This window comes from Nerophis ophidion, linkage group LG03, assembly GCF_033978795.1.
Source record: "Nerophis ophidion isolate RoL-2023_Sa linkage group LG03, RoL_Noph_v1.0, whole genome shotgun sequence".
In the NCBI taxonomy this organism is placed as follows: domain Eukaryota; kingdom Metazoa; phylum Chordata; class Actinopteri; order Syngnathiformes; family Syngnathidae; genus Nerophis; species Nerophis ophidion.
In genome coordinates, this window is record NC_084613.1 from 26,595,593 (window position 1) to 26,619,010 (window position 23,418).

Here is a 23,418-nt window from a genome sequence, read left to right on the forward strand (position 1 = left end):
CTACAGTACAGGCCGAAAGTTTGGACACACCTTCTCATTCAATTTTCTTTATTTTCATGGCTACCGTATTTTTCTGATTATAAGTCGCTCCGGAGTATACGTCGCACCGGCCGAAAATGCATAATAAAGAAGGAAAAAAACATATATACGTCGCACTGGAGTATAAGTTGCATTTTTAGGGGAAATTTATTTGATAAAATCCAACACCAAGAATAGACATTTGAAAGGCAATTTAAAATAAATAAAGAATAGTGAACAACAGGCTGAATAAGTGTACGTTATATGACGCATAAATAACCAACTGAGAAGGTGCCTGGTATGTTAACGTAACATATTATGGTAAGAGTCATTCAAATAACTATAACATATAGAACATGCTATACATTTTACCAAACAATCTGTCACTCCTAATCAATGAATCCGGTGAAATCTTCTTCCTCGATGTCGCTTCTAAACAACTCTGCCAACTCCAAAGGTATGCGCCGCTTCCTCTTGTTGTTTTCTGCTGCATATTTCACTACATCCAGTTTGTAATCTGCAGTACATGATTTCCTTTTCGGTGCCATTTTTGTTCAGCCCTTCTCAGTTTTTATAAGTTACCGCCAACGATGAAATTATCCATTTTAATAGCTATGGCAGTGGCATATAGCATATAGCAGTTAGCATCCCATGACCCACAATGCACTTCTGCCATGACCCCGCCCCCACCGAATTCTTATTGGTGGACGTGTGTGTGACGATTGCTGACATTTTTTTCGTCTCTTCCGTGAATGAGATAAATAATATTATTTTATATTTTACGGTAATGTGTTAATAATTTCACACATACCGTATTTCCTTGAATTACCGCCGGGCATGTAATATGCGCCTGCTTCGAACTACTTGCTTCCCAAAATTATTAGCGCATGCTCACGATTACTGCCGGGTCAAATTCATGCCGTCACGAGTGACGCTTCCCCTGTCGTCATCTTTATCACTCAAAGAGCCAATTTGACCCATGTCTCAATGACAACAGGAGCCTCATAACTCTTTTGACATGTATAATGAGATTACACAGCATAAAGAGTTTTTTTTTTGCTTGTACTATTGTGTAAACCAGGGGTCTTGTTCATCAGCCACACCAGTTACACTAAAGGTTGTGATATAAACAAGTTTAACACTCTTACTCATATGTGCCACACTGTGAACCCACCCCAAACAAGAATGACAAACACATTTCTGGAGAACATCGGCACTGTAACACATTATAAACGCAACATAACAATCACCCTAGAATGCAATGCATCCATGACTCTTACTGCTTATATTATACACCCCGCTAGCCGCCCCCCCTCCGTGCGTCAGTTGAGGTGGGCGGAGTTGGGGGCACGGGGGTGTATAATATAAGCAGTAAGAGTCATGGATGCATTGCATTCTGGGTAATTGTTATGCTGCGTTTATAATGTGTTACAGAGCCGATGTTCTCCAGAAATGTGTTTGTCATTCTTGTTTGGTGTGGGTTCACAGTGTGGCACATATTAGTAAGAGTGTTAAACTTGTTTATATCACAACCTTCAGTGTAACTTGTATCACCCAGTATGCCTTCCAATGTCGTCTGTGTGACGATAGAAGCAGCGAAATGCATGCTTCAATTGTAGGATATGCCAAACCTTCAGTACTGAAAATAATAACCATAATGACGGTGTTTATAATTAATTGTGCTCTTCGTGATGGTATCCTCACATCACGCTCAATTTTTTTACTGCATGTAATTGGTAAGCGCAGGGGTGAGAAGAGGTTTTAAATTTATTAGCGCCTCCTTACTATTACCGCATGCCTTGAATAGGCACAGGAGTGAGAAGAGGTTTTATATTAATTAGCGCCCTGGCGGCTATTCAAGGACATACGGTAAGTCGCTCCGGAGTATATGTCGTACCACCGGCCAAACAATTAAAAAAACTGCGACTTATAATCCGAAAAATACGGTATTTGCATTGTAGATTGTCACTGAATGCATCAAAACTATGAATGAACACATGTGGAGTTATCTACTTAGCAGAAAAAGGTAAAATAACTGAAAACATGTTTTATAGTATAGTTTCTTCAAAATAGCCACCCTTTGCTCTGACTACTGCTTTGCACACTCTTGGCATTCTCTCGGTGAGCTTCAACAGGTAGTCCCCTGAAATGGTTTTCACTTCACAAGTGTGCTTGAAGCTCAACAAGAGAATGCCAAGACTGTGTATTTTGAAGAAACTAGACAGTAAAACATGTTTTTGGTTATTTCATCTTTTTTTGGTTACGTACATACCACCACATGTGTTCATTCATAGTTTTGATGCGTTCAGTGACAATCTACAATGTAAATAGTCATGAAAAGTTGTACTTAACAGAAAAAGGTGAAATAACTGAAAACATGTTTTATATTCTAGTTTCTTCAAAATAGCCACCCTTTGCTCTGATTACTTTTTCGCACACTCTTGGCATTCTCTCCATGAGCTTCAAGAGGTAGTCACCTGAAAAGGTTTTCACTTCACAGGTGTCATAGTTGTGATAGCTTCAGTGACAATATATGAGGTAAATAGTCATGAAAATATAGAAGACACATTGACATGAGAAGGTGTGTCCAAACTTTTGGCCTGTACTGTATGTTACATCCAATGATTGTTCTTTGAAGTTTCAAAAAGTTCGGTGTGGTTTCCTAAAATATGTAAAAGCGACTCATTTCATGTTTAACCCCAACTGAAAAGTGATTGAAAGGTAGGTAATTGATGAGCCTTTTGTCCCCTTTTGTGTATTGCTGCACCGTGTTGGGGACACTCAGGGATGCAGTTGTCCTTGGTTTCATGACAACATTTGCCTGTACTTATTTCTTTCTTTTTAGGTTTATTATTTGTATTAATGTATTTCCATTTCATTATTTTTTATTTTATATATAATGTTGTGCATTACATGTTTGAGGGGGGAAAAAACACTTGACATGTGTCTGATTGTATTTCTGGACTGTATATGTCAAACATTAAAAAAAACAAAAGTAAAAAACAAAACACCTATGTTTAGATTTTAAACACTCTTAAGATGTTGAGTTGTTTTTTAGAAATCCATTTCAACTAATTTATTTACAGTAAAATGTATATAAATAAAATGTTATATCATATAATCTTAATGAAATAGCTTTACTGTTTTTTTTAGAAATCCACTTGAACTTAGGTATTTAATATAAAAATATGAAAACAAATAAAATAAAAATAAAATATAAATATATATATACATATATATATATATATATATATATATATATATATATATATATTATCTATTATAATCTTAATAAAACATCTATCCTGTTTTTTCAGAAATCCATTTGAACTGAAGTATTTATCATAAAATATATGTAAATAAAATATTTTATTATATACTATAATCTTGATGAAATAGTTGTCCATTTTTAGAATCGATGCCTAAATGTCTAAATCAACTTCAGCACTGTCCTTTGATTAATTAATTAATTAAATGAATACATTAATTGGATCCTTAAAAATGTCAATAATTCATGACGACATTGATTTTCATTCATTATTATTTTTCCCTCACATAAAAGTGTTAAAAACGAGTCATAGATCTTTAACTTCAGATCTACCCTTCAAACATAAGTTTTTTTTTGTATGTTTGTTTTATGTCTTTTTTGTCATTGAACATTTTTATGCAATATTTCCCCATAAAGTATTTCAAGTGGAATATTTGATCTGAAGTAATTGTAGCCTTAAAAAGTCAATCATTCATAACAACATTGATATTGATTCATTATTATTTTCCCCACCCATAAACGTGTTAAATGTAAGTCGTACATTTTTAATTTATTTTGTTTAATTTTACTTTCAACGCCTAAATATATACTTCAGATCCATCCATCAACTATGAGTTCTGTTATTTTTTACATGTTCTTTTTGTTTGTTTTATGCCCATTTTTGATGTGAAGTAATTAAAGCTCTAAATAGGTCAACAATTCCAAACAACATTGTTTTTTTTTTAGCAAAACCAGCCTGTGTCGTTTCCAAATTCCATGCATGACTTTTTATTTCAGCGTTCTGCAAGCCGGAGAGACGCCTCTTCTACTCTGTTTATTGTCAACTGTGTAATTTCATTTCAGAAATTAAGAAACAAAGGCCATATTGACTGTGCTAGCCCCGAACCCGAAGACTGTTTCGGGCACAGCCCCCTCATGGATGACCATTTCGGCAAACTAAGCGAAGAGAGTGATTTAATGTACAAGCGCTGTGGTGTAAGTACTTCCTTTTTGTCCCCTGCTGTTTTGTGTTGATGGTTGTCTTTATGTCGATGTTCACTGCAGGCGCTAAACAAGAAAGAACACAGAGGTTGTGATAGCCCGGACCCCGATGCCTCATATGTCCTCACTCCTCACACTGAAGAAAAGTATAAAAAAATTAATGAGGAGTTTGATAATATGATGAGAAATCATAAAATCGTAAGTACTGTAGATGCTGTTTTTTTTTTTTTTTTTTTTTAAACGCTTGGCTTTGTGTGCCACAAAGGATTTTTTTTCCTCTTTTCGTTAACCTCCCACAAAACTCTTTCAGAAATTTGCTTTCTTTGTGAATAATACCTCCTCTTCTGGATTGATGATCCGTTTTTGCAAGTGATGTTACAAACACCTTGATAAGATCACCTTTTTCTAAATAGAGAATATTCAAATAGAGTAAAAAATAAATTAATTAATTTAAAAAAATGCACGGTGAGAGCAGTGTGTTTTCACACCTCATTTCATAAACGAGGCGGAGCATTATTGCACCATAACGGACGACAATGCAAATAAACCCAGCGTGATCTTATCATGCGTGCCTTGTTCTCTCTGTTCCTGACGTGAAGAGCGTCATTTCGCCATTAACCAAGTCACCGTTAACACACAGACTGACCTCACTGGATGAAGGCTGCGATGAAACTTTATTATTATTATTTTTTTTTAATCACTGACACGTGTTGTTTTCATTCACGCTTTGCACAGTCAGCACGAGGTCAATGTGGCCGTGCATCTTCTCGCCGCGCTGCACAAATTTACACAGAAGCTTGACAAGACGATATGTGCGCCTGCTGTGCTGACCACTGCAATGCCAGAGTGATCACTTGGATGCATGTTTTTGGTTTTGTTTTTTTTTCCTTCTCAAGTGTTTTGTTTGTGCTGCAGCAGCACTGAAGATCTGCCCATGTAATGTTTGTACAGTCAAAACCAAACCGGGCTAATTTGTATTTGTTGAATTGGTAACTTTTAGCTGAGAATGACACAAGCGTGAAGTGAATTATATTTATATATCGCTTTTCTCTAGTGACTCAAAGCGCTTTACATAGTGACACCCAATATCTAAGTTACATTTAAACCAGTGTGGGTGGCACTGGGAGCAGGTGGGTAAACTGTCTTGCCCAAGGACACAACGGCAGTGACTACGATGGCGGAAGCGGGGATTGAACCTGCAACCCTCAAGTTGCTGGCACGGCCGCTCTACCAACCGAGCTATGCCGCCCCAAGCTATGCCTCTACCAAGCGAGGAACATATTCATTTCTGTAATCTTGTCGGCAGTTTTGGAGAAATACAATTCTAAATTTGGCCCACCACATTATTTTATGTAGCCTGTGAAAGCCTAGAAATAATATGCTTTAATAAAACGCTTAATGTTTTCTTACTAAATATTAGGGTTGTTGGAAAAAATCGATTCAAATACGAATCGAATCGAATTTTTAAAAAATTGATTTTAAAAAAAAAATGTTTAAATATATTTTTATTCTTTATTTTTTATTTTTTAATCAATCCAACAAACCACTACACAGCAATACCATTACAATGCAATCCAATTCCAAAACCAAACCTGACCCAGCAACACTCAGAACTGCAATAAACAGAGCAATTGAGAGGAGACAAACACGACACAGAACAAACCAAAAGTAGTGAAACAAAAATGAATATTATCAACAACAGTATCAATATTTGTTATAATTTTAGCATAGCAGTGATTAAAAATCCCTCACTGACATTATCATTAGACATATATAAAAATAAAAAAAAAAGAACAATAGTGTCACAGTGGCTTACACTTGCATCGCATCTCATAAGCTTGACAACACACTGCGTCCAATGTTTTCACAAAGATAAACTAAGTCATATTTTTGGTTCGTTTAATAGTTAAAACAAATTTACATTATTGCAATCAGTTGATAAAACGTTGTCCTTTACAATTATAAAAGCTTTTCCAAAAAAATCAACCACTCTGCTAGCATGTCAGCAGACTGGGGTAAATCCTGCTGAAATCCTATGTATTGAATGACTACAGAATCGTTTTGAGTCAGAAAAATATCGTTTTTGAATCGAGAAGGGAATCGAAAAAATCGATATATTATCGAATCGTGACCCCAAGAATCGATATTGAATCGAATCGCGGGACACCCAAAGATTCACAGCCCTACTAAATATATTTGTTCTTTCCCTTTTTGACATTACAAATCATATACTGCATACAATTCCATATCTTTTAGAATTCAATATTATCAAAATCCATCCGTCCATTTTCTACCGCTTGTCCCTTTCGGGGTCGCGGGGGGTCGCTGCAGCCTATCTCAGCTACATTCGGGTGGTACTCAGTGGCCTAGTGGTTAAAGTGTCCGCCCTGAGATCGGCCGAGTCATACCAAAGACTATAAAAATGGGACCCATTACCTCCCTGCTTGGCACTCAGCATTAAGGGTTGGAATTGGGGGTTAAATCACCAAAAATGATTCCCGGGCGCGGCACCGCTGCTGCCCACTGCTCCCCTCACCTCCCAGGGGGTGATCAAGGGTGATGGGTCAAATGCAGAGAATAATTTCGCCACATCTAGTGTGTGTGTGACAATCATTGGTACTTTAACTTTAACTTTTTAGGCGGGGTACACCCTGGACGAATCAAAATATTATATTATCATGTATTCCAAAAATATTTTTGTGAAAATAAAGATAAATACTGTACTTAGATATTTGCTTGATTTATGATTTCAAAACAATTTGTCAATCAAACTGTACACTGTAAAATTTGATTTCACAGTTAAATTCCACCGACTGAGTTTTTTTTAACCGTAAAATCAACTTTTGGTACTGTTTTTTTCCATATACAGTAAGACACTATAACATTAAAACAACAAGATTTTAAGGTATAAACAAAACAAAATTGGCAGCTATGTTGCTTGAATTTTACCGCTAAACACAGTGGTGTTGTTTTTCCATTCGATTCCATTTACCGTATTCCATTTGTTTATATGCTGTAAAAAAATACTGCTTTTACTGTAAAATTTTGGTGACTAAACTGCCAATTTTTAAAGTAAAATTTAAATATTTTTTTACAGCTTATGTAAAAAGAATATATTGTTAATGTGTTATATATATATATATATATATATATATATATATATATATATATATACAAATATATTCATATATTGCTCATTGTTAAATGCGGCCCTCTGAGGGCAACTATAACTGCGATGTGGCCCTCAATGAAAACGAGTTTGACACCCCTGTTCTAAATGGTTCTGGTAACATCTACTGTCATCAGAATTGTCGTTTTTATTACCGTATGTTACGGACTATATATTAGCAGCACCCACTAAATTTCAGCCGTAGCGTACTATAATCCCCAGACATATATGTTGTGAAAGAGTTTTTTACACAGAACGATTCTGTAAATGTTTATTTACATATTTTAATTGTTACCAAATGGTGCCTTTAACACGGCAGTAAAACGGTGGATCAAACAAAACAGAAGTTATCGTCATGGACCCACTGGCTGTGGAAGCTAGCTCTCCAATCAGCTAAACAGACTCAATAACACTAGGGTGACGATATGGAGATTTTACTGAGTCATTTGTGAAACGGAATTACTACAAAAAGATAGCAAGTTAATAATACTGACATAGACACACATAAACGTGCCTATAAGTTAATACTAACGACGCTAGCTTATATGCATGAAAACACTCCCACAGACATCACAAATAGGACGGTTTAGTAAATATAAACAATTATAGTTCTACTGTAAATTTTGCTTGAGGTGATGAATGAAGAATGCATTCGAGTAGAACGCTATGGACGGCTAGAAGAAGGAACGGGACTTCTATTTCTGGTTGAAAGCACTAAATATCCTTCCAGTCAGCAGACTACCAATGCTAAGCTAAAACAGTCAATGAGCGTGCCCTTGCTGACGTCAGGGATCACATGGCAATAGGCACCGCCTTTTAAAGGCACATACTCAGGCACTCTTCTCTCAAGAAACATCTCTCCACTGCATACACCAGATATATGAAAGTTTATTTAAAAATAAAAAATGTAACACATTAATTAGTTTCTCAGTAATTAATTACATCTAATTCAGTCAGTAATTAAATTACTCTTTTGGGAAAGTAATGTGTAACTTTGAATAATTACTTTTTAAAGTCATTTTCCAGACACGCTGGTTACTACCGTTTCCGTCGGCACCGATGCTATTATGGAACCGGGTTTCAGTTCTCATTCCGACTTGTATCATTAAAAAAGTGTATGAATAATTCAATATTTTTTTTTTTTTTAATGAAAATACCAATATTTTAATGATTATAAATAAACTAAGGGATTTAAATACAATAAATGCACAAACAATTTTAACCCATGATGTTTTAATTGTTTAGTTCATTTAAAAAACATTTTTTGTTTTTATTTCTTTCTTTACAAAATGTTCTGTGTACAAAAAAAAAAAGTACTAATATTTCTGAATACAGGTTTATTACCAGGAGCCCTTAGAAAATGGGTGTCCAAACTACAAACTTCAATTTGGCCCGCGAGACTTCATGAGTTTAATAAGGAATTTGGCCACAGGGAGATTTCAATTCATTTTAAAAGTGAATTTCTATATTATTACTTTGTCATCATTTTGTGGACAACAGAAGTATTACAGGTCTATGTCCTCTTAGCATGATAAATTTAAGGGGGGAAAAAAACACAGTATTAATTTATAAGACCCAATGCTAACAACCTTTCTTAGTCATGGTGCAAACAAAACAAAAACAACACAAAATTCCGAGGGCGTGGTCACACATAACAATACGACACAATTTGTGGATATTATAAAATGTCCTTGCACCATAAAAAATAAGAATTACACCCATTTAAATCCTTTGCAAAGCATTATGGGAAAAATGCAAAACCATCTCTCCACACCTATGCATGTTTGGCGCATTTTAGCTGCTTGATATTTCTGATTGATTACAAAAATCTTAAGAATGTCGTCACAGAAGTAAAAGTAGAAGTAGAATTTTCACATTCTCCTAATATACAATTAATTATACATCTATTATATTAATATACTATGGCTTAGAATAATGCAAACAATATTTGTCAAGTATTTTTTCTAATAATACCTTTTAATACAATTTTTGGGGCCATTTCCTTGTGTCATTGACAGCTAAAAGGTACCCATCCAAAATGTTGTAAATAATGACCACAAACTGTTAGTTACACATTTACTTTTAAAAGTTGGACAGATGCCTTTTAGGGTTTTCACTGACTGTCTATAGAAAAATGAGCATTGTGTACACTATGTTGGTGTTTATTCAGTGTGTAATGTGTAAAACCTGTCTTTTTTTTTTTGTGAATCTGTCATTTTTTTAAGCAAGTTCTCTCTTGATGATACCATGACAACCACTGATCATCAGCATCAGACCTTGATCGGTTGTGTTAGTGTGTAAAAATGTGTGTTTGTGTTCTTCTTGCAGCCCACGGCATTGCCCCAGCAGAACTTCTCCATGCACGTGGCGGTGCCTGTGTCCAATCCGAACGCCATGTACCAGCTGGGAGGGACTCTGGGCGGCCAGACTTTAGCGGCGGCCACAGCCTCCCTGGCTGACAACGGGATGCTGTCTCCTCCACAGGCCTCTTCGCATAGGAACGTGGGCTCAAGTGGGGGCCCCCAAAGGCCCGCCAGCGCAGGTTAGTGGGTCGGCGGTCATTGCACTACACGTTTTACCCTTTTAAAGGTAATTTTATGTATAGTAGTTTATGATAGTAGTCACTTTTTTCCATAAGAAATAAAGTAAATCCAGTGAATTAGTTTAAGAGACCCAATGCTATTAACACAAAACTGATTCGACAGAGAATAATTATATTATTCAGTGGCGGGCCGTGCATTTTACATCTAGGCCTTCAGTGATGTCCTACTTAGTCCAACTTTAATGGATACAGTACCTCTCAAAATACCAATTATTATGTCACCACATGACCACAGTTGGAGTAATATTATACAGAAACACACGTGCACACTACTATGCATTGAAACACCTCAATAGTGGGAAAAACTGGCTTTTTTTCCAGTGCATAATTTTGATTGATTGATTGATTGATACTTTTATTAGTAGATTGCACGGTACAGTACATATTCCGTACAATTGACCACTAAATGGTAACACCCGAATAGGTTTTTCAACTTGTTTAAGTCGGGGTCCACGTTAATCAATTCATGGTACAAATATATACTATCAGCATAATACAGTCATCACACAGGTTAATCATCATAGTATATTCATTGAATTATTTACATTATTTACAATCCGGGGGTGGGAAGAGGAGCTTTGGTTGATATCAGTACTTCAGTCATCAACAATTGCATCAACAGAGAAATGGACATTGAAAAAGTGTAGGTCTTACTTGGTAGGATATGTACAGCCAGCAGAGAACATAGTGAGTTCAGATAGCATAAGAGCAAGTAAATACATTAGAAGTACATTTGATTATTTACATTAGGTTATTTATAATCCGGGGAGATGGGATGTGAATGGAGGAGGGTATTAGTAAAGGGTTGTAGTTGTCTGGAGCTGTTGTTTTAGAGCGGTTTTGAAGGAATAAAGAGATGCACTTACTTTTATACCTGTTGGGAGTGCATTCCACATTTATGTGGCATAGAAAGAGAATGAGTTAAGACCTTTGTTAGATCGGAATCTGGGTTTAACGTGGTTTGTGGAGCTCCCCCTGGTGTTGTGGTTGTGGCGGTCATTTACGTTAAGGAAGTAGTTTGACATGTACTTGGGTATGAGGGAGGTGTAGCGGATTTTATAGACTAGGCTCAGTGCAAGTTGTTTTACTCTGTCCTCCACCCTGAGCCCGCCCACTTGGAGAAGTGGGCTGGAGTGAGGTGTGATCTGGGGTGGAGGTCTAGAAGTAACCAGACTAGCTTGTTCTGGGATGTTTGGAGTCTAGATTTGAGGGTTTTGGAGGTGCTGGGGTACCAGGAGGTGCAAGCATAATCGAAAAAGGGTTGAATGAGAGTTCCCGCTAGAATCTTCAAGGTGCTTTTGTTGACCAGAGAGGAGATTCTATAGAGGAATCTCGTTCTTGCATCAGCCATTAAAACAGTGGTTCTTAACCTTGTCGGAGGTACCGAACCCTATTTGTTTAATATGCGCATTCACCGAACCCTTCTTTAGTGAAAAATAAAATGTTTTTTTTCAAAATCAAAACAAAGTTGTATGTTTTTGTTACCGCTGCACAAAATTAACCGTGCATGTTCAAAGAACAAAACCAAAACAGAGCATGAACTCACAACAAAATACACACCTGCAAATCAGTGTGACTTCTGCGGTTGCCGTATACATAATATGCCGATAGGGAGAGTTTTTTATTTGCACGATGAGTCTTGTGTGTCTTGACCTCCGCGGCGGAGGCTCCGCCGAACCCCTGAGGCCAACTCACCGAACCCCTAGGGTTCGATCGAACCCAGGTTAAGAACCACTGCATTAAAACATATCTCTATGTGGTATTTTCAAGATTAGAATAATTGTAAAAACATATTAAACTTAAAAAAAAAAAAAGAAATTCAAAATTTGAACTCACAATTTGCAGCGCTTGTCGAAAGTCGTAAGCCTGTGGTACCTCTCATAGTTGGTTGATTGGATTCCAACAAAGCAATGATTGGACTATTTTGTTAGCCCCGCCTACTCACTTTGATGGGTGAGTTTTACAGGAGAAATAGGCTCATGAAATAACTTAGTAAATTATGAAATAATCAATTCAATCATAAAAATAGTAAAACAATTAATTAAATTTTGGAATGTTTTTAAATAAATCATTAAAATAAATGAAATTGTGAAATTATTAATTAAATCGTTAAAATGTGTCGTAATTAAATAATTCATTAAATTGATCAATGATTAATTAAATTATGAAATATTTAATTAAATCATAAAAAATAAAAATAAATCATTAATTAAATGATAAATAAATCTTCTAAATAATGAAATCTACTTTTACATTAAATCAATTGACACATTTATGTATTTAATTCCAATTCTAACTAAAGACATATTTTAGAAATTACAAAAAAAAAAAGATTTGTACCATCTAGCAAAAAAATGTATGTGATAATTCGGTTTTGAAGTGCATTTTAACTTACATACACACAAATGCGTGGGATTTTTTGTTAGGGCGCTCTACACGGAAAAGCAGACAAGTTTGTTATGAGCAATGTGTGGCCATGTGATTACGGAGCCAGCATATGAAAACTTGGGGAACAGCGAATGATTTTATCAAAATGGGATTCATATGAAAAGTGAGGTATATGGAAATCGAGGTACAGTATCACTGATTTATTAAATAGTATCATAAAAGTGTATTTAACATTTTTTAAAAAGCCCCCTGCCGTGGGCTAAATAAATACTGTATTTTCACCCACTAAATTTTAGAAGACATTTTGTTTTCCATATATTAGCCGCACAGGTCTATGAGCCGCAGATATATACGTTAAACAAAAAGATTTTGTGAAATTTTATTTACATGGCTTATTGTTTCCCAACGGTGTTTGTAACAAAGCAGTAAACGTCTGAATAAACAAAACAGAAGTCATCATCATGGACCCACTAATACAGAGACTGGTAAATGTGTTAGCATACTAGCTAATATTAACAACACTAGCTGGATTTCATAATGATAGCACGTACAAAAGTGCATGAAAACACTCCTACAGACATCACACATGAGATGGTTTAGTAAGTGCGAGGTGTTTTAGTCATATTGTAAAACTTACAAATGTTGCTTGGAGTGATGAAGGAGGAATCCATACAAGTAGAAACGCTATGAATGACTAGAAGACCCGACGGAAATTGTACTTCCAGTTGAAAGCACTAGGCTAGGGGTCTGCAACCTGCGGCTCTTTAGTGCCTCCTTTGTGGCTCGCTGGAGCTTTTCAAAAATGTATGAAGGATGGGGAAAAAAAATATTTTTGTTTTAATAGGGTTTCTCTAGGACAATCCCACTATTTGTATTAAACATGCTTTTCTGATGAGAGTATTTGGCGAGTGCCATTTTGTCCTACTAGTTTTGGCAGTCTTTGAACTCACCGGAGTTGGTTTACATGTACAATTTTCTTCTTTTATGCCACTCTTTTCTTTGTCTCATTTTGTCCACCAAACTGTTTATGCTGTGTGTGAATGCACAAATGTGAGCTTTGTTGATGTTATTGACTTGTGTGGAGTGCATGACTTCAAGGAAATCAATGCTAAGATGCTATTTAGGATAGCCTTATGTACATATTGCATCATTATGCCTCAATTGTATGGATATTTGAGCACATTTAATTTCCTATGTCCTGTGTCTATTTAATTTATATCTGCATTTTTCGTGACATATTATCTGGATGTAATATTGGCTGCATTTCTGATAGTTGTTTGTGTGCCATGTTGTTCCAGACCACAGCAAACATTACCCAGCTTGCGTAGATTTTTATAAATCCATTCAAAAAGACAGCCCGCCATTTTCTATAACTTGGACCTTTGGTCATTCTAAGCCAGTATTATCTAAACATTATCTCACCCTCTAAGAAGCCTCTGTTTTACTAATGTTTCCAATTTTGTAAAAATGGGTAGAATGAATATTATATTTCAACATTTGTGTCAACGAAGATTTGTGTCAGCCTGTGACAACACATAGACATTTTGATAGTAGGCTAACATAGCTAATATAGAAACTTACATCATGTGTTGCCTTTATTATAACACTGATTTACGGCTTTTCATTTTTTGCGGTTCCAGACAGATTTTTTTTTGTATTTTTGGTCCAATATGGCTCTTTCAACATGTTGGGTTGCCATCCCCTGCACTAGTAGGTTAAACAGAAGGGCAAACCAACACTTTTTCTTCTCTGTCCCCCCCTCCCTTGTGGAGGGGATCCGGTCCGATGAAGTACTGGCTGTCCAGAGTCGGGACCCAGGATGGACCGCTCGTTGGGACCCAGGATGGACCGCCTGTGTATCGGTTGGGGACATCTCTACACTGCTGATCCAACTCCGCTTGGGATGGTTTCCTGTGGACGGGACTCTCGCTGCTGTCTTGGATCCGCATTGAACTGAACTCTCGCGGCTGTGTTGGATCCACTATGGATTGAACTTTCACAGTATCAAGTTAGACCCGCTCGACATCCATTGTTTTCGGTCCCCTAGACGGGGTGGGGTTTCCCACATATGTGGTCCTCTCCAAGGTTCTCATTGTCGTCATTGTCACCGACGTCCCACTGGGTGTGAATTCTCCTTGCCCACTGGGTGTGAGTTTTCCTTGCCCTTATGTGGGTTCTTCCGAGGATGTCTTAGTGGTTTTTGCAGCCTTTTAAGACACTTGTGATTTAGGGCTATATAAATAAACATTGATTGAAAGATTGACTGACGAACAGTAAGCGAACTCACTCAAAAGATGGCGCCGTAGCACAAACAATAACATATTAAGTGTATTTGCTTGGGTTTTTCAGAAATCCTTTGGCATGGTGGCAGAAAGCAAAGAAAAATACGTAGATTTGCAGCACCATTTTAAACTGAGGGGTTCAAAGCGCAGGCAAAAAGTAGCGACTTGTAAATATTCACCCCTGGCCACACTATGGCGATGTACAGTCTATATACAGTAGGGTTAGCAATCCTACTGAATGTGAACTGAGGGCGTGCTACCATGTCATATTTATTCACCAGGCGTTGATGCGATGCTTTCCTTGCTCGCCCTCTGACATTTTTTTTTACAACGTTTTTCCCCGTACGAACGCGGCGGAAAATAAAAGACGTGCACGCCGGTACTCGGATTACTCGTGCTATTCTATCAGCCCAGATGGTGTTTTGCAAGACGTGGCCCCGCGCTGCATACGATAGAAGTACATGCAGCGAGGTGTGAAATGTCTCCTTCAGATGTGACTTCTAAGGGAGAAGTGTCTGACACCTTCCTCTTCGCGGTGCACATACGAACGTGCTGGATTTCTCCGGTATTTGTAGTCTAATCTGTGTATTGAAAAAAAAAAAGACTCACGTTGGGATTCTGTTGGTGTGCTTTGACTTCACTTCATCTCCTGGATCGTGTCCTCTCGCTTCATAAAACTTTTAAGAGAGGCCTTGATAGATCCTTAATTTCCAAATGCATGATTGATGGCTGGCTGCAAGTGCATCGTCATGGTGGAACGCTGCGTTCGCTGCCTTTTTTTTATTTATTTTTTTCAAATGCCCCTATCATGGGGACACTCTGGGGACATGGGGGGGACTCAGTTCCCTTTTATGGGTTGTGAAGATAAATCTACAGGACATTTTCATGTCTGGTCTGGCACCTCCATCACACGCCGATGCTCGTTCTGCAGAAGGATGCAGATGGTAATCATATCACTCTGTGCTGGATACCACAGACCCCTCAGTGCCAAGCGGCGTGGGCTCCAGCCCAGCGGGTGAGTCCTCCCCGGAGAGATTTATTTGCTCTCTGTAGCTCTGCCCAGTAGACCTCCCGCTGCGCACTTGAGCTGGATCGTTATGTATCCATCTGCGATTGGTTCAAGACCGTGTGCACTATCAGTGGCTGATTGGACCCGGGCCTCCTCTGCATGCTCACATGCAGACCTGCTATTAGCAGAGGAAATGCTTGTTGTACACACACACTTGAAGATGCTAACCGACTGATTTTGTCTGGCAAATGAACGCAGCATTTAGCCCATCTCCCTACTTCCCTCTACTGACAGGTGCATCTGTCCCCTGCGTCACTTCAGCGGCCCATTTAAGGCTGGTGAGGGCTCCGTAAGACGCCTAGACCGGCATAACCCTAGTGGTATTCAGGCCATGATATCCCACTAAGCCCTCGGTACACAATGACCGAACAGCCTGTCATGGCTGCAATGTGCCGTGTGAGCGACGATGGCAGGTGGTGTTTAACCCATTCCTGGTCACTCTGCTTTGTACAGCTTGTTACCAGATATTAGGGATGATACTCGAAACCGGTTTTCCCGGTTGTTCGATAAGAAAAGAACTGAGTCCTCGGACTCGAACCGCTTTTTGATAACCGGTACCCGTTATCGAGGTCTTGAGTATGACGTTAAACTACATCCAGGCATGAGATGGGAGGTTGTGTGTGGGGTTAGTGAGTCCCAACTAACGTCTATAAAATGTACACAAAGAACGGTTTGCACCTTCTCTTGTGACTGGCGGGTGGTCAGCGCCTTAAAGCTGAGCGGGTCCCTGGGTAAATGGGGCGCGGACAACCAACAGGACAGACTAAGTTCAACAGCCCTGTAAGGCAATTAGTCTAGGAGAAGGATCTCTGATATAAAATACCCCTTCCAACCCGCACCAAGCCAGCGTGGAAGGTGTAGGCCAGGGGTGTCAAACTCAAATACAGAGTGGGCCAAAATTTAAAACTGAACAAAGCCACGGGCAGAAGTTGAACAAATTAATCTTTTAATAGGGACCCAAACAAGTTTTTCATTCAATATTGAACAAGCAAGGCTTATATAACTTTATAGTGACATGCAAAATTGAGTTTAAAATAATAATAATTAAAAAATATCAATGGCATATCAAATCAAATTTAAATAAAAATGTAATGCCTCTTTTGTATTTGCAGGCTTCTGAGGTAAATATTAACATTAACTTTTTCCAGAGGCTGATACATTTGAAAATAAAATAATGAATAAATCAACCATTCAGGCCTTTTTACTGCTCAGTTAATGACGGGGCTCAGGTGGGTAGGGTTAGGGGGGCGGGGTTTGTTGGTAGCGGGAGGAGGTGTATATTGTAGCGGTCCGGAAGAGTTAGTGCTGCAAGGGGTTCTGGGTATTTGTTTTGTTGTGTTTATGTTGTGTTACGGTGCGGATGTTCTCCGTAAATGTGTTGGTCATTCTTGTTTGGTGTGGGTTCACAGTGTGGCGCATATTTGTAACTGTGTTAAAGTTGTTTATATGGCCACGCACAGTGTGACCTGTATGCTGTTGATCAAGTATGCCTTGCATTTACTTACATGTGTGTAGAAGCCACATATATTACGTGACTGGGCCGGCACACTGTTTGTGAGGAGGAAAAACAGACTTGACGACAGGTTGTAGGGGACGCTAAAGGCAGTGCCTTTAAGGCACTCCCCCAATATTGTTGTCCGGAGATTTTCGGGAGGGGCACTGAAATTCGAGAGTCTCCCGGGAAATCGGTGAATGCGGTGCTACAGCGGCACCGCTGTATAACACCGGCGGGCCAGCTCTAATGTTAATTTGATATTGCCTCAAGGGCCAAATTAAATTACACTGCGGGCCAAATGTGGCCCGCGGGCCAGAGTTTGACACCTATGGTGTAGGCTAATAACCAGCAAGAAAAGTACGCCAATCACTATGGCAGAAACATGCTGAGGCTTTCGTCCAGCAGTGGACTGACAACTATAGTAAAGAAAAAGAGTTCTTTATTCGAATCCGTCCCGACCAGAAATGCTCCGTGAGACATCACAAGAAACAACGTCACGTAGCTCAGTCATTAGGCGCAGATAGCGAAAGCAGGGTCGCGATCTTTCTGTGTGGAGTTTGCATGTCCTCCCCGTGAATGCGTGGGTTTCCTCCGGGTACTCCGGCTTCCTCCCACTTCCAAAGACATGCACCTGGGGATAGGTTGATTGGCAACACTAAATTGGCCCTAGTGTGTGAATGTGAGTGTGAATGTTGTCTGTCTATCTGTGTTGGCCCTGTCCAGGGTGTATGCTGCCTTCCGTCCAATTGTAGCTGAGATAGGCGCCAGCGCCCCCCGCGACCCCAAAAGGGAAAAAGCGGTAGAAAATGGATGGATGGATGAAAATATATTATGAAATTACAGAAATTCAAAGAGTCGCATGATTGATTCCAGTAAACAATTCATTTGAAATAAATTTGCATATAATACTAGAGGCATAAGTGGGCAGTGAAATCCAGAAAAGAAGCTACAAAAGCAGAGACCAAAAGGAAAATGCAGGTTGCTCAGAAATTTGCAAGGAAAGCTCATGCTAGGGCTCTCTGAGCAAGTAAATGTGTGAAGTGAACTGAAGTAATGTGGTAATACCGTAAATAAACTATAGATAATAACACTGTGGATGTGAAATGAACACAAGATGTAAATATTAGTGACTAAATACTGTTGGGACTGAACCATATACAGTGATTCATTAGGATAATTGGGGTATGTATGTTCTATTAATGATGTTTTCATGTCTTTAAACACTAAAATATGTTCTTCAAATGGTGCTGTCTTTGTTAATTTTAGCATGTTAAATTGGTGAAAAACCAGGAGCTTCGGGGGGCGTTGCCCCCCTTCTCCCCCCACCAAGGCACCCCCCTGGACCTGGCCTTCGCCCCCCAGACCCCCGGAAATTTTTTCAGTCTTTTTCATTGTGGTCAAATCACATGCCTGTTGTAGAGCAATTTGTTTTCTCCTTTTTAGTTTTGTGATGGTAAAGAATGTCTTTTACCATGTTAAGTTTTCTGTTGGATTGACATGGCGGAGGACCACCTTGTTACTTGTTTGTGCTGAGGTGTGGTGTCAGTGAGCAATGGGCACAGGGTGAGCTGGTTGCAGCTGTTGTTTGTACCAAACACCAGAGACCACAGGGAGGAGAAAAGCCTCCAGGCTTGTTGTCAGATGACCATTCCTGACATAGTTCCACTCCTTCACAACTGCTAATATGACCGCAGCCACAGCCTTTCTAAGGTGCCAGATGACCAGGGTGCCGTGGGATATCATCAGTTCTCTCCTCGTCAGTACAGTCAATGTATACTTTGGTGTGTCAGTTTGCAACGTGGTGTAATTGTTGGGCGAGGTTTTTCCTCTCGCTAAGTTGTCTCACATGCCGGCGTACATTATTGGTCATGTCGGGGAACATTTGCAGATTCATTTCCCGCTTGTATTCTTGAAATAGCCGTCTGCTGTTGCTCATGGGTTTTCATTTCATACCAAAACCATTCCGTAACACATACACCTTATTGAACCGTGTGATATTTTGTAGGAGTGTCAAAAAAAAACTTTTTTAAAATGAATAGCAATTCTTATTTGGTTAAAGAAAATCAATTATTTTAAGTAATATAGAAATGTATCACTGCTTTTTATCTTTTTAATGGAAGACTGTAGTTAATCAGAGATCTGGCATCTAATGTACCGTATTTTTCGGAGTATAAGTCGCACTGGAGTACAGGTCGCATTTTTTGGGGGGAAATTTATTTGGTAATACCCAACACCAAGAATAGACATTTGAAAGGCAATTTAAAATAAATAAAGAATAGTAAACAACAGGCTGAATAAGTGTACGTTATATGAGGCATAAATAACAAACTGAGAAGGTGCCTGGTATGTTAATGTAAAATATTATGGTAAGTGTCATTCAAATAACTATAACATATAGAACATGCTATACATTTACCAAACACTCTGTCATTCCTAATAGCTAAATCCGATGAAATCTTATACGTCTAGTCGCTTACGTGAATGGGCTAAATAATATTATTTGGTATTTTACGGTATCGTGTTAATAATTTCATACATAAGTCGCTCCTGAGTATAAATTGCAACCCGGCCGCCAAACTATGAAAAAAAACTGCGACTTATAGTCCGAAAAATACGGTAAATAAAAATGATTGATTTTAAATCTACAATTGATTTTAACTTTAGAATTGATTCTAATCGAATCGTGTGGTACCCTAAGATTCACAGCCGTAGATTTTAAAATCAAAGTTTCAATGAACAAGCTGGCAAATATGATATTTGTTACTGCATCAATGTTTCTCTATCCTTTGACCCATCACTAGTAACTACAAATCGTAGCAAGTTTTAATTCAGTATTTCAAAACTACAAACCCTAAATTTAACTGAGTTCCAATGTACCATCGAATAACTGTGTGAAACCAAAAAGGATATCCTAAAAGTGAGTTCAAGTTACAGTCAACAATGGAATCTTGCACAATATCTATGTTTAGCATTTTATTGACAAAAAACATGTTTTCGTCAATAAAAATGTTCCCATAAATTCAAAGTATGTAGTGTTAAGGAAAAGTTCCAGCAAAAGGCAAAGGTGTTCTGGGTTTAGTGTGGATCTACCCTGTAAGGTGTAATCACCTAGTAGCCTCACCGTCTCTACTGCATCCTGTGTGTTTTTGGAAAGCCATAAATGCCAGGGATGGTTTCTTGTGGGTATAAGTGTAATACAATGCCCGGTTGATAGCTTCTGACTTTTGTAAAGTTTGTAAGTACTCAATGATTCTTCTCTTGTCCCCACTTGTGGGGTCCCTTATGAGTATGTCATGTGTTAGCGTCTTTGTGAAGTGTAAGCAACTGGTTTTGGTACTCAGTTGTGTTTAAAATTACTGTGCATCTCACCTTATCAGCTGGCAGGATCGTGATGTTTTCATCCTTGCTCAGTGATGCTCAGCCAAACGTCTTCTAAGACACACCAATCAGTCCAGTTGCGATAGATTGAATGCACTGAGGTCTGTAGTTGGGTCCCTTATGAGTATTTCATGTGTTAAAGTCTTTGTTAAGTGTAACCAACTGTATTTTGTAGTCAGTTGTGTTGAAAATTACTGTGCAGCTCACCTTATCATCTGGCAGGATCGTGATGTTTTCATCCTTGCTCAGTGATCCTCAGCAAAACGTCTTCTAAGACACACCAATCAGTCCAGTTGCGATAGATTGAATGCACTGAGGTCTGTAGTTGGGTCCCTTATTAGTATTTCATGTGTTAAAGTCTTTGTTAAGTGTAACCAACTGTATTTTGTAGTCAGTTGTGCTGAGAATTACTGTGTAGCTCACCTTATCAGCTGGCAGGATCGTGATGTTTTCATCCTTGCTCAGCGAAACGTCTTCTAAGACAAACCAAACAGTCCAGTTGCGATCGATTGAATGCACTGAGGTTTGTAGGATTCACAATTATCAAATATATTAAATTCAAATTGCTCTTTGTCCTGAGGAAAGAGTTTCAGCGTTTAGTCTTGTGTGCACACACAAAAACAGTCTGACAGAAGCAACAAACAAGTTGTTGTTCTGATAGAATATAACATTATAGCTAAACCTTGCTCAATCTCTATCATTAGCAAACAACAAATATAAATATTGCTTGTGTGCTCCCTGGGTCGTAATTTATTTGCTAATACTAATGCTAATGCTAAGTTAGTTGATGTATTGTTATACAGTGAGGCAAAAAGTATTTAGTCAGCCACCGATTGTGCAAGTTCACTCACTTAAAATGATGACAGAGGTCTGTAATTTTACCATAAAGTTCTATTTTGGTTTCATCTGACCACATGACATTCTCCCAATCCTCTGCTGTATCATCCATGTATCCATTTTGGTATAAACTCAACTCGTCGTGTTTGGAGGAAGAAGAATACTGAGTTGCATCCCAAGAACACCACACCTACTGTGAAGCATGGGGGTGGAAACATCATGCTTTGGGGCTGTTTTTCTGCTAAGAGGACAGGACGATTGATCCGTGTTAAGGAAAGAATGAATGGGGTCATGTATCTTGAGTTTTTGAGCCAAAACCTCCTTCCATCAGTGAGAGCTTTGAATGGTTGACCAAATACTTATTTTCCACCATAATTTACAAATAAATTCTTTTAAATTCCTACAATGTGACTCCCTGGATTTTTTTTTCACATTCTGTCTCTTACATTTGTAGTGTACCTATGATGAAAATTACAGACCTCTGTCATCATTTTAAGTGGGAGAACTTGCACAATCGGTGGCTGACTAAATACTTTTTTGCCCCACTGTATATTCCATACGGCAGGTTCATGAGCAGTGGCTGTTTTGACAATTGCATGGTTGTAGTGGGTCTATGTGGTTAGAGGTTTGTTTTGATTATATAATGAACTTTAAACAGAATTAACACAAAACCCAGTTGCTGACTGTGTGTATTTACCACTGTGGTTTTTATCCATTTTTGCACTGGGGTCTTGGCACATTACATTTGATCCATATCTATATATTTCACAAACTACATGTTCAAATATTTAAAGTTACAGTCATGTGGAAATCCAATTGGGATGTTGTTCTACGTTGTTTAGAAGTCAAAGCTGCATTTGTAGTGCGCGTTAATACATCTTCTTTCTTAGCGACCATTGTCAAGGGGCCGCTGGATCCTGAGACATGTGTGACATCTTAATCAGATGGATGCACATTCCCTAAAGTTATAAGTGTTAATTTGTGTGTTAATCATGCCACGTCTAAATTGGTCTACTCAATTGCTAGGGAGTGTATGTCAGTCTTTGCCCGACTGGAACAGATTTTAGTACAAAAGAATGCCGAAAATAACAAATAAAAGATCTTGAAAATAAGCCTCACTTTTTAAAAAATCCACAAATAATATTTATATGCACAGATTAATATAACACATGTAATCTATTTGCAAGAGGAAAACACATACCTTATATTCCCAAATAAAAACAAATATTTCAATATAATTAGTACTGTATTTTTATTGATACTCACTTTAGACGTAGGTCTTAACAAAAATAATGAAATGAGTAAAGAGGTGGCCTAGAAGTGAGTATTGCTGCCAAATGCAAATCACAGCCATCTGTCTTCAAGAGGAGGAACACACAAGACTTTTCTGATTTCGACAAGAAAAGCTGCTGTCCAAGGCATGATTAATTACCGTATTTCCCCGTCTATAGAGCGCACCAGTACATAAGTCGCACCCAATACATTTTAGAAAAAAATAACATTTTTCCATACATTAGCTGCAACGGGCACGGTGGAACAGGGGTTAGTGCACATGCCTCACAATACGAAGGTCCTGAGTTAGATCCCGGTTTCGGCATCTTTCTGTGTGGAGTTTGCGTGTCACTGCGTGGGTTCCCTCCGAGTACTCGGCTTCCTCCCACCTCCAAAGACATGCACCTGGGGATAGGTTGATTGGCAACACTAAATTGGCCTTAATGTGTGAATGTGAGTGTGAATGTTGTCTGTCTATCTGTGTTGGCCCTGTGATGAGGTGGCGACCTTTCCAGGCTGTACGCCGCCTTCCGCTCGAATGCAGCTGAGATAGGCTCCAGCACTTCCCGCGACCCCGAAAGGGACAAGTGGTAGAAAATTGTACGGTATGGATAGCTGCAACGGACAAGGAGCCGTGGATATATACGTTGCGGAAAGAG

At 38.5% G+C, this 23,418-nt stretch overlaps 1 protein-coding gene across 1 annotated transcript in view; it reads left to right on the plus strand.

Annotated features, from left to right (window-relative positions):
- The window catches only part of mef2aa (myocyte enhancer factor 2aa), a 226,389-nt gene that overhangs the window by 169,432 nt on the left and 33,539 nt on the right, over window positions 1-23,418 (plus strand). Inside the window, 3 exon segments of the mRNA XM_061894774.1 lie at window positions 4,130-4,261; window positions 4,331-4,465; window positions 9,765-9,978. Coding sequence (XP_061750758.1) covers window positions 4,130-4,261; window positions 4,331-4,465; window positions 9,765-9,978 — 481 coding nt within the window.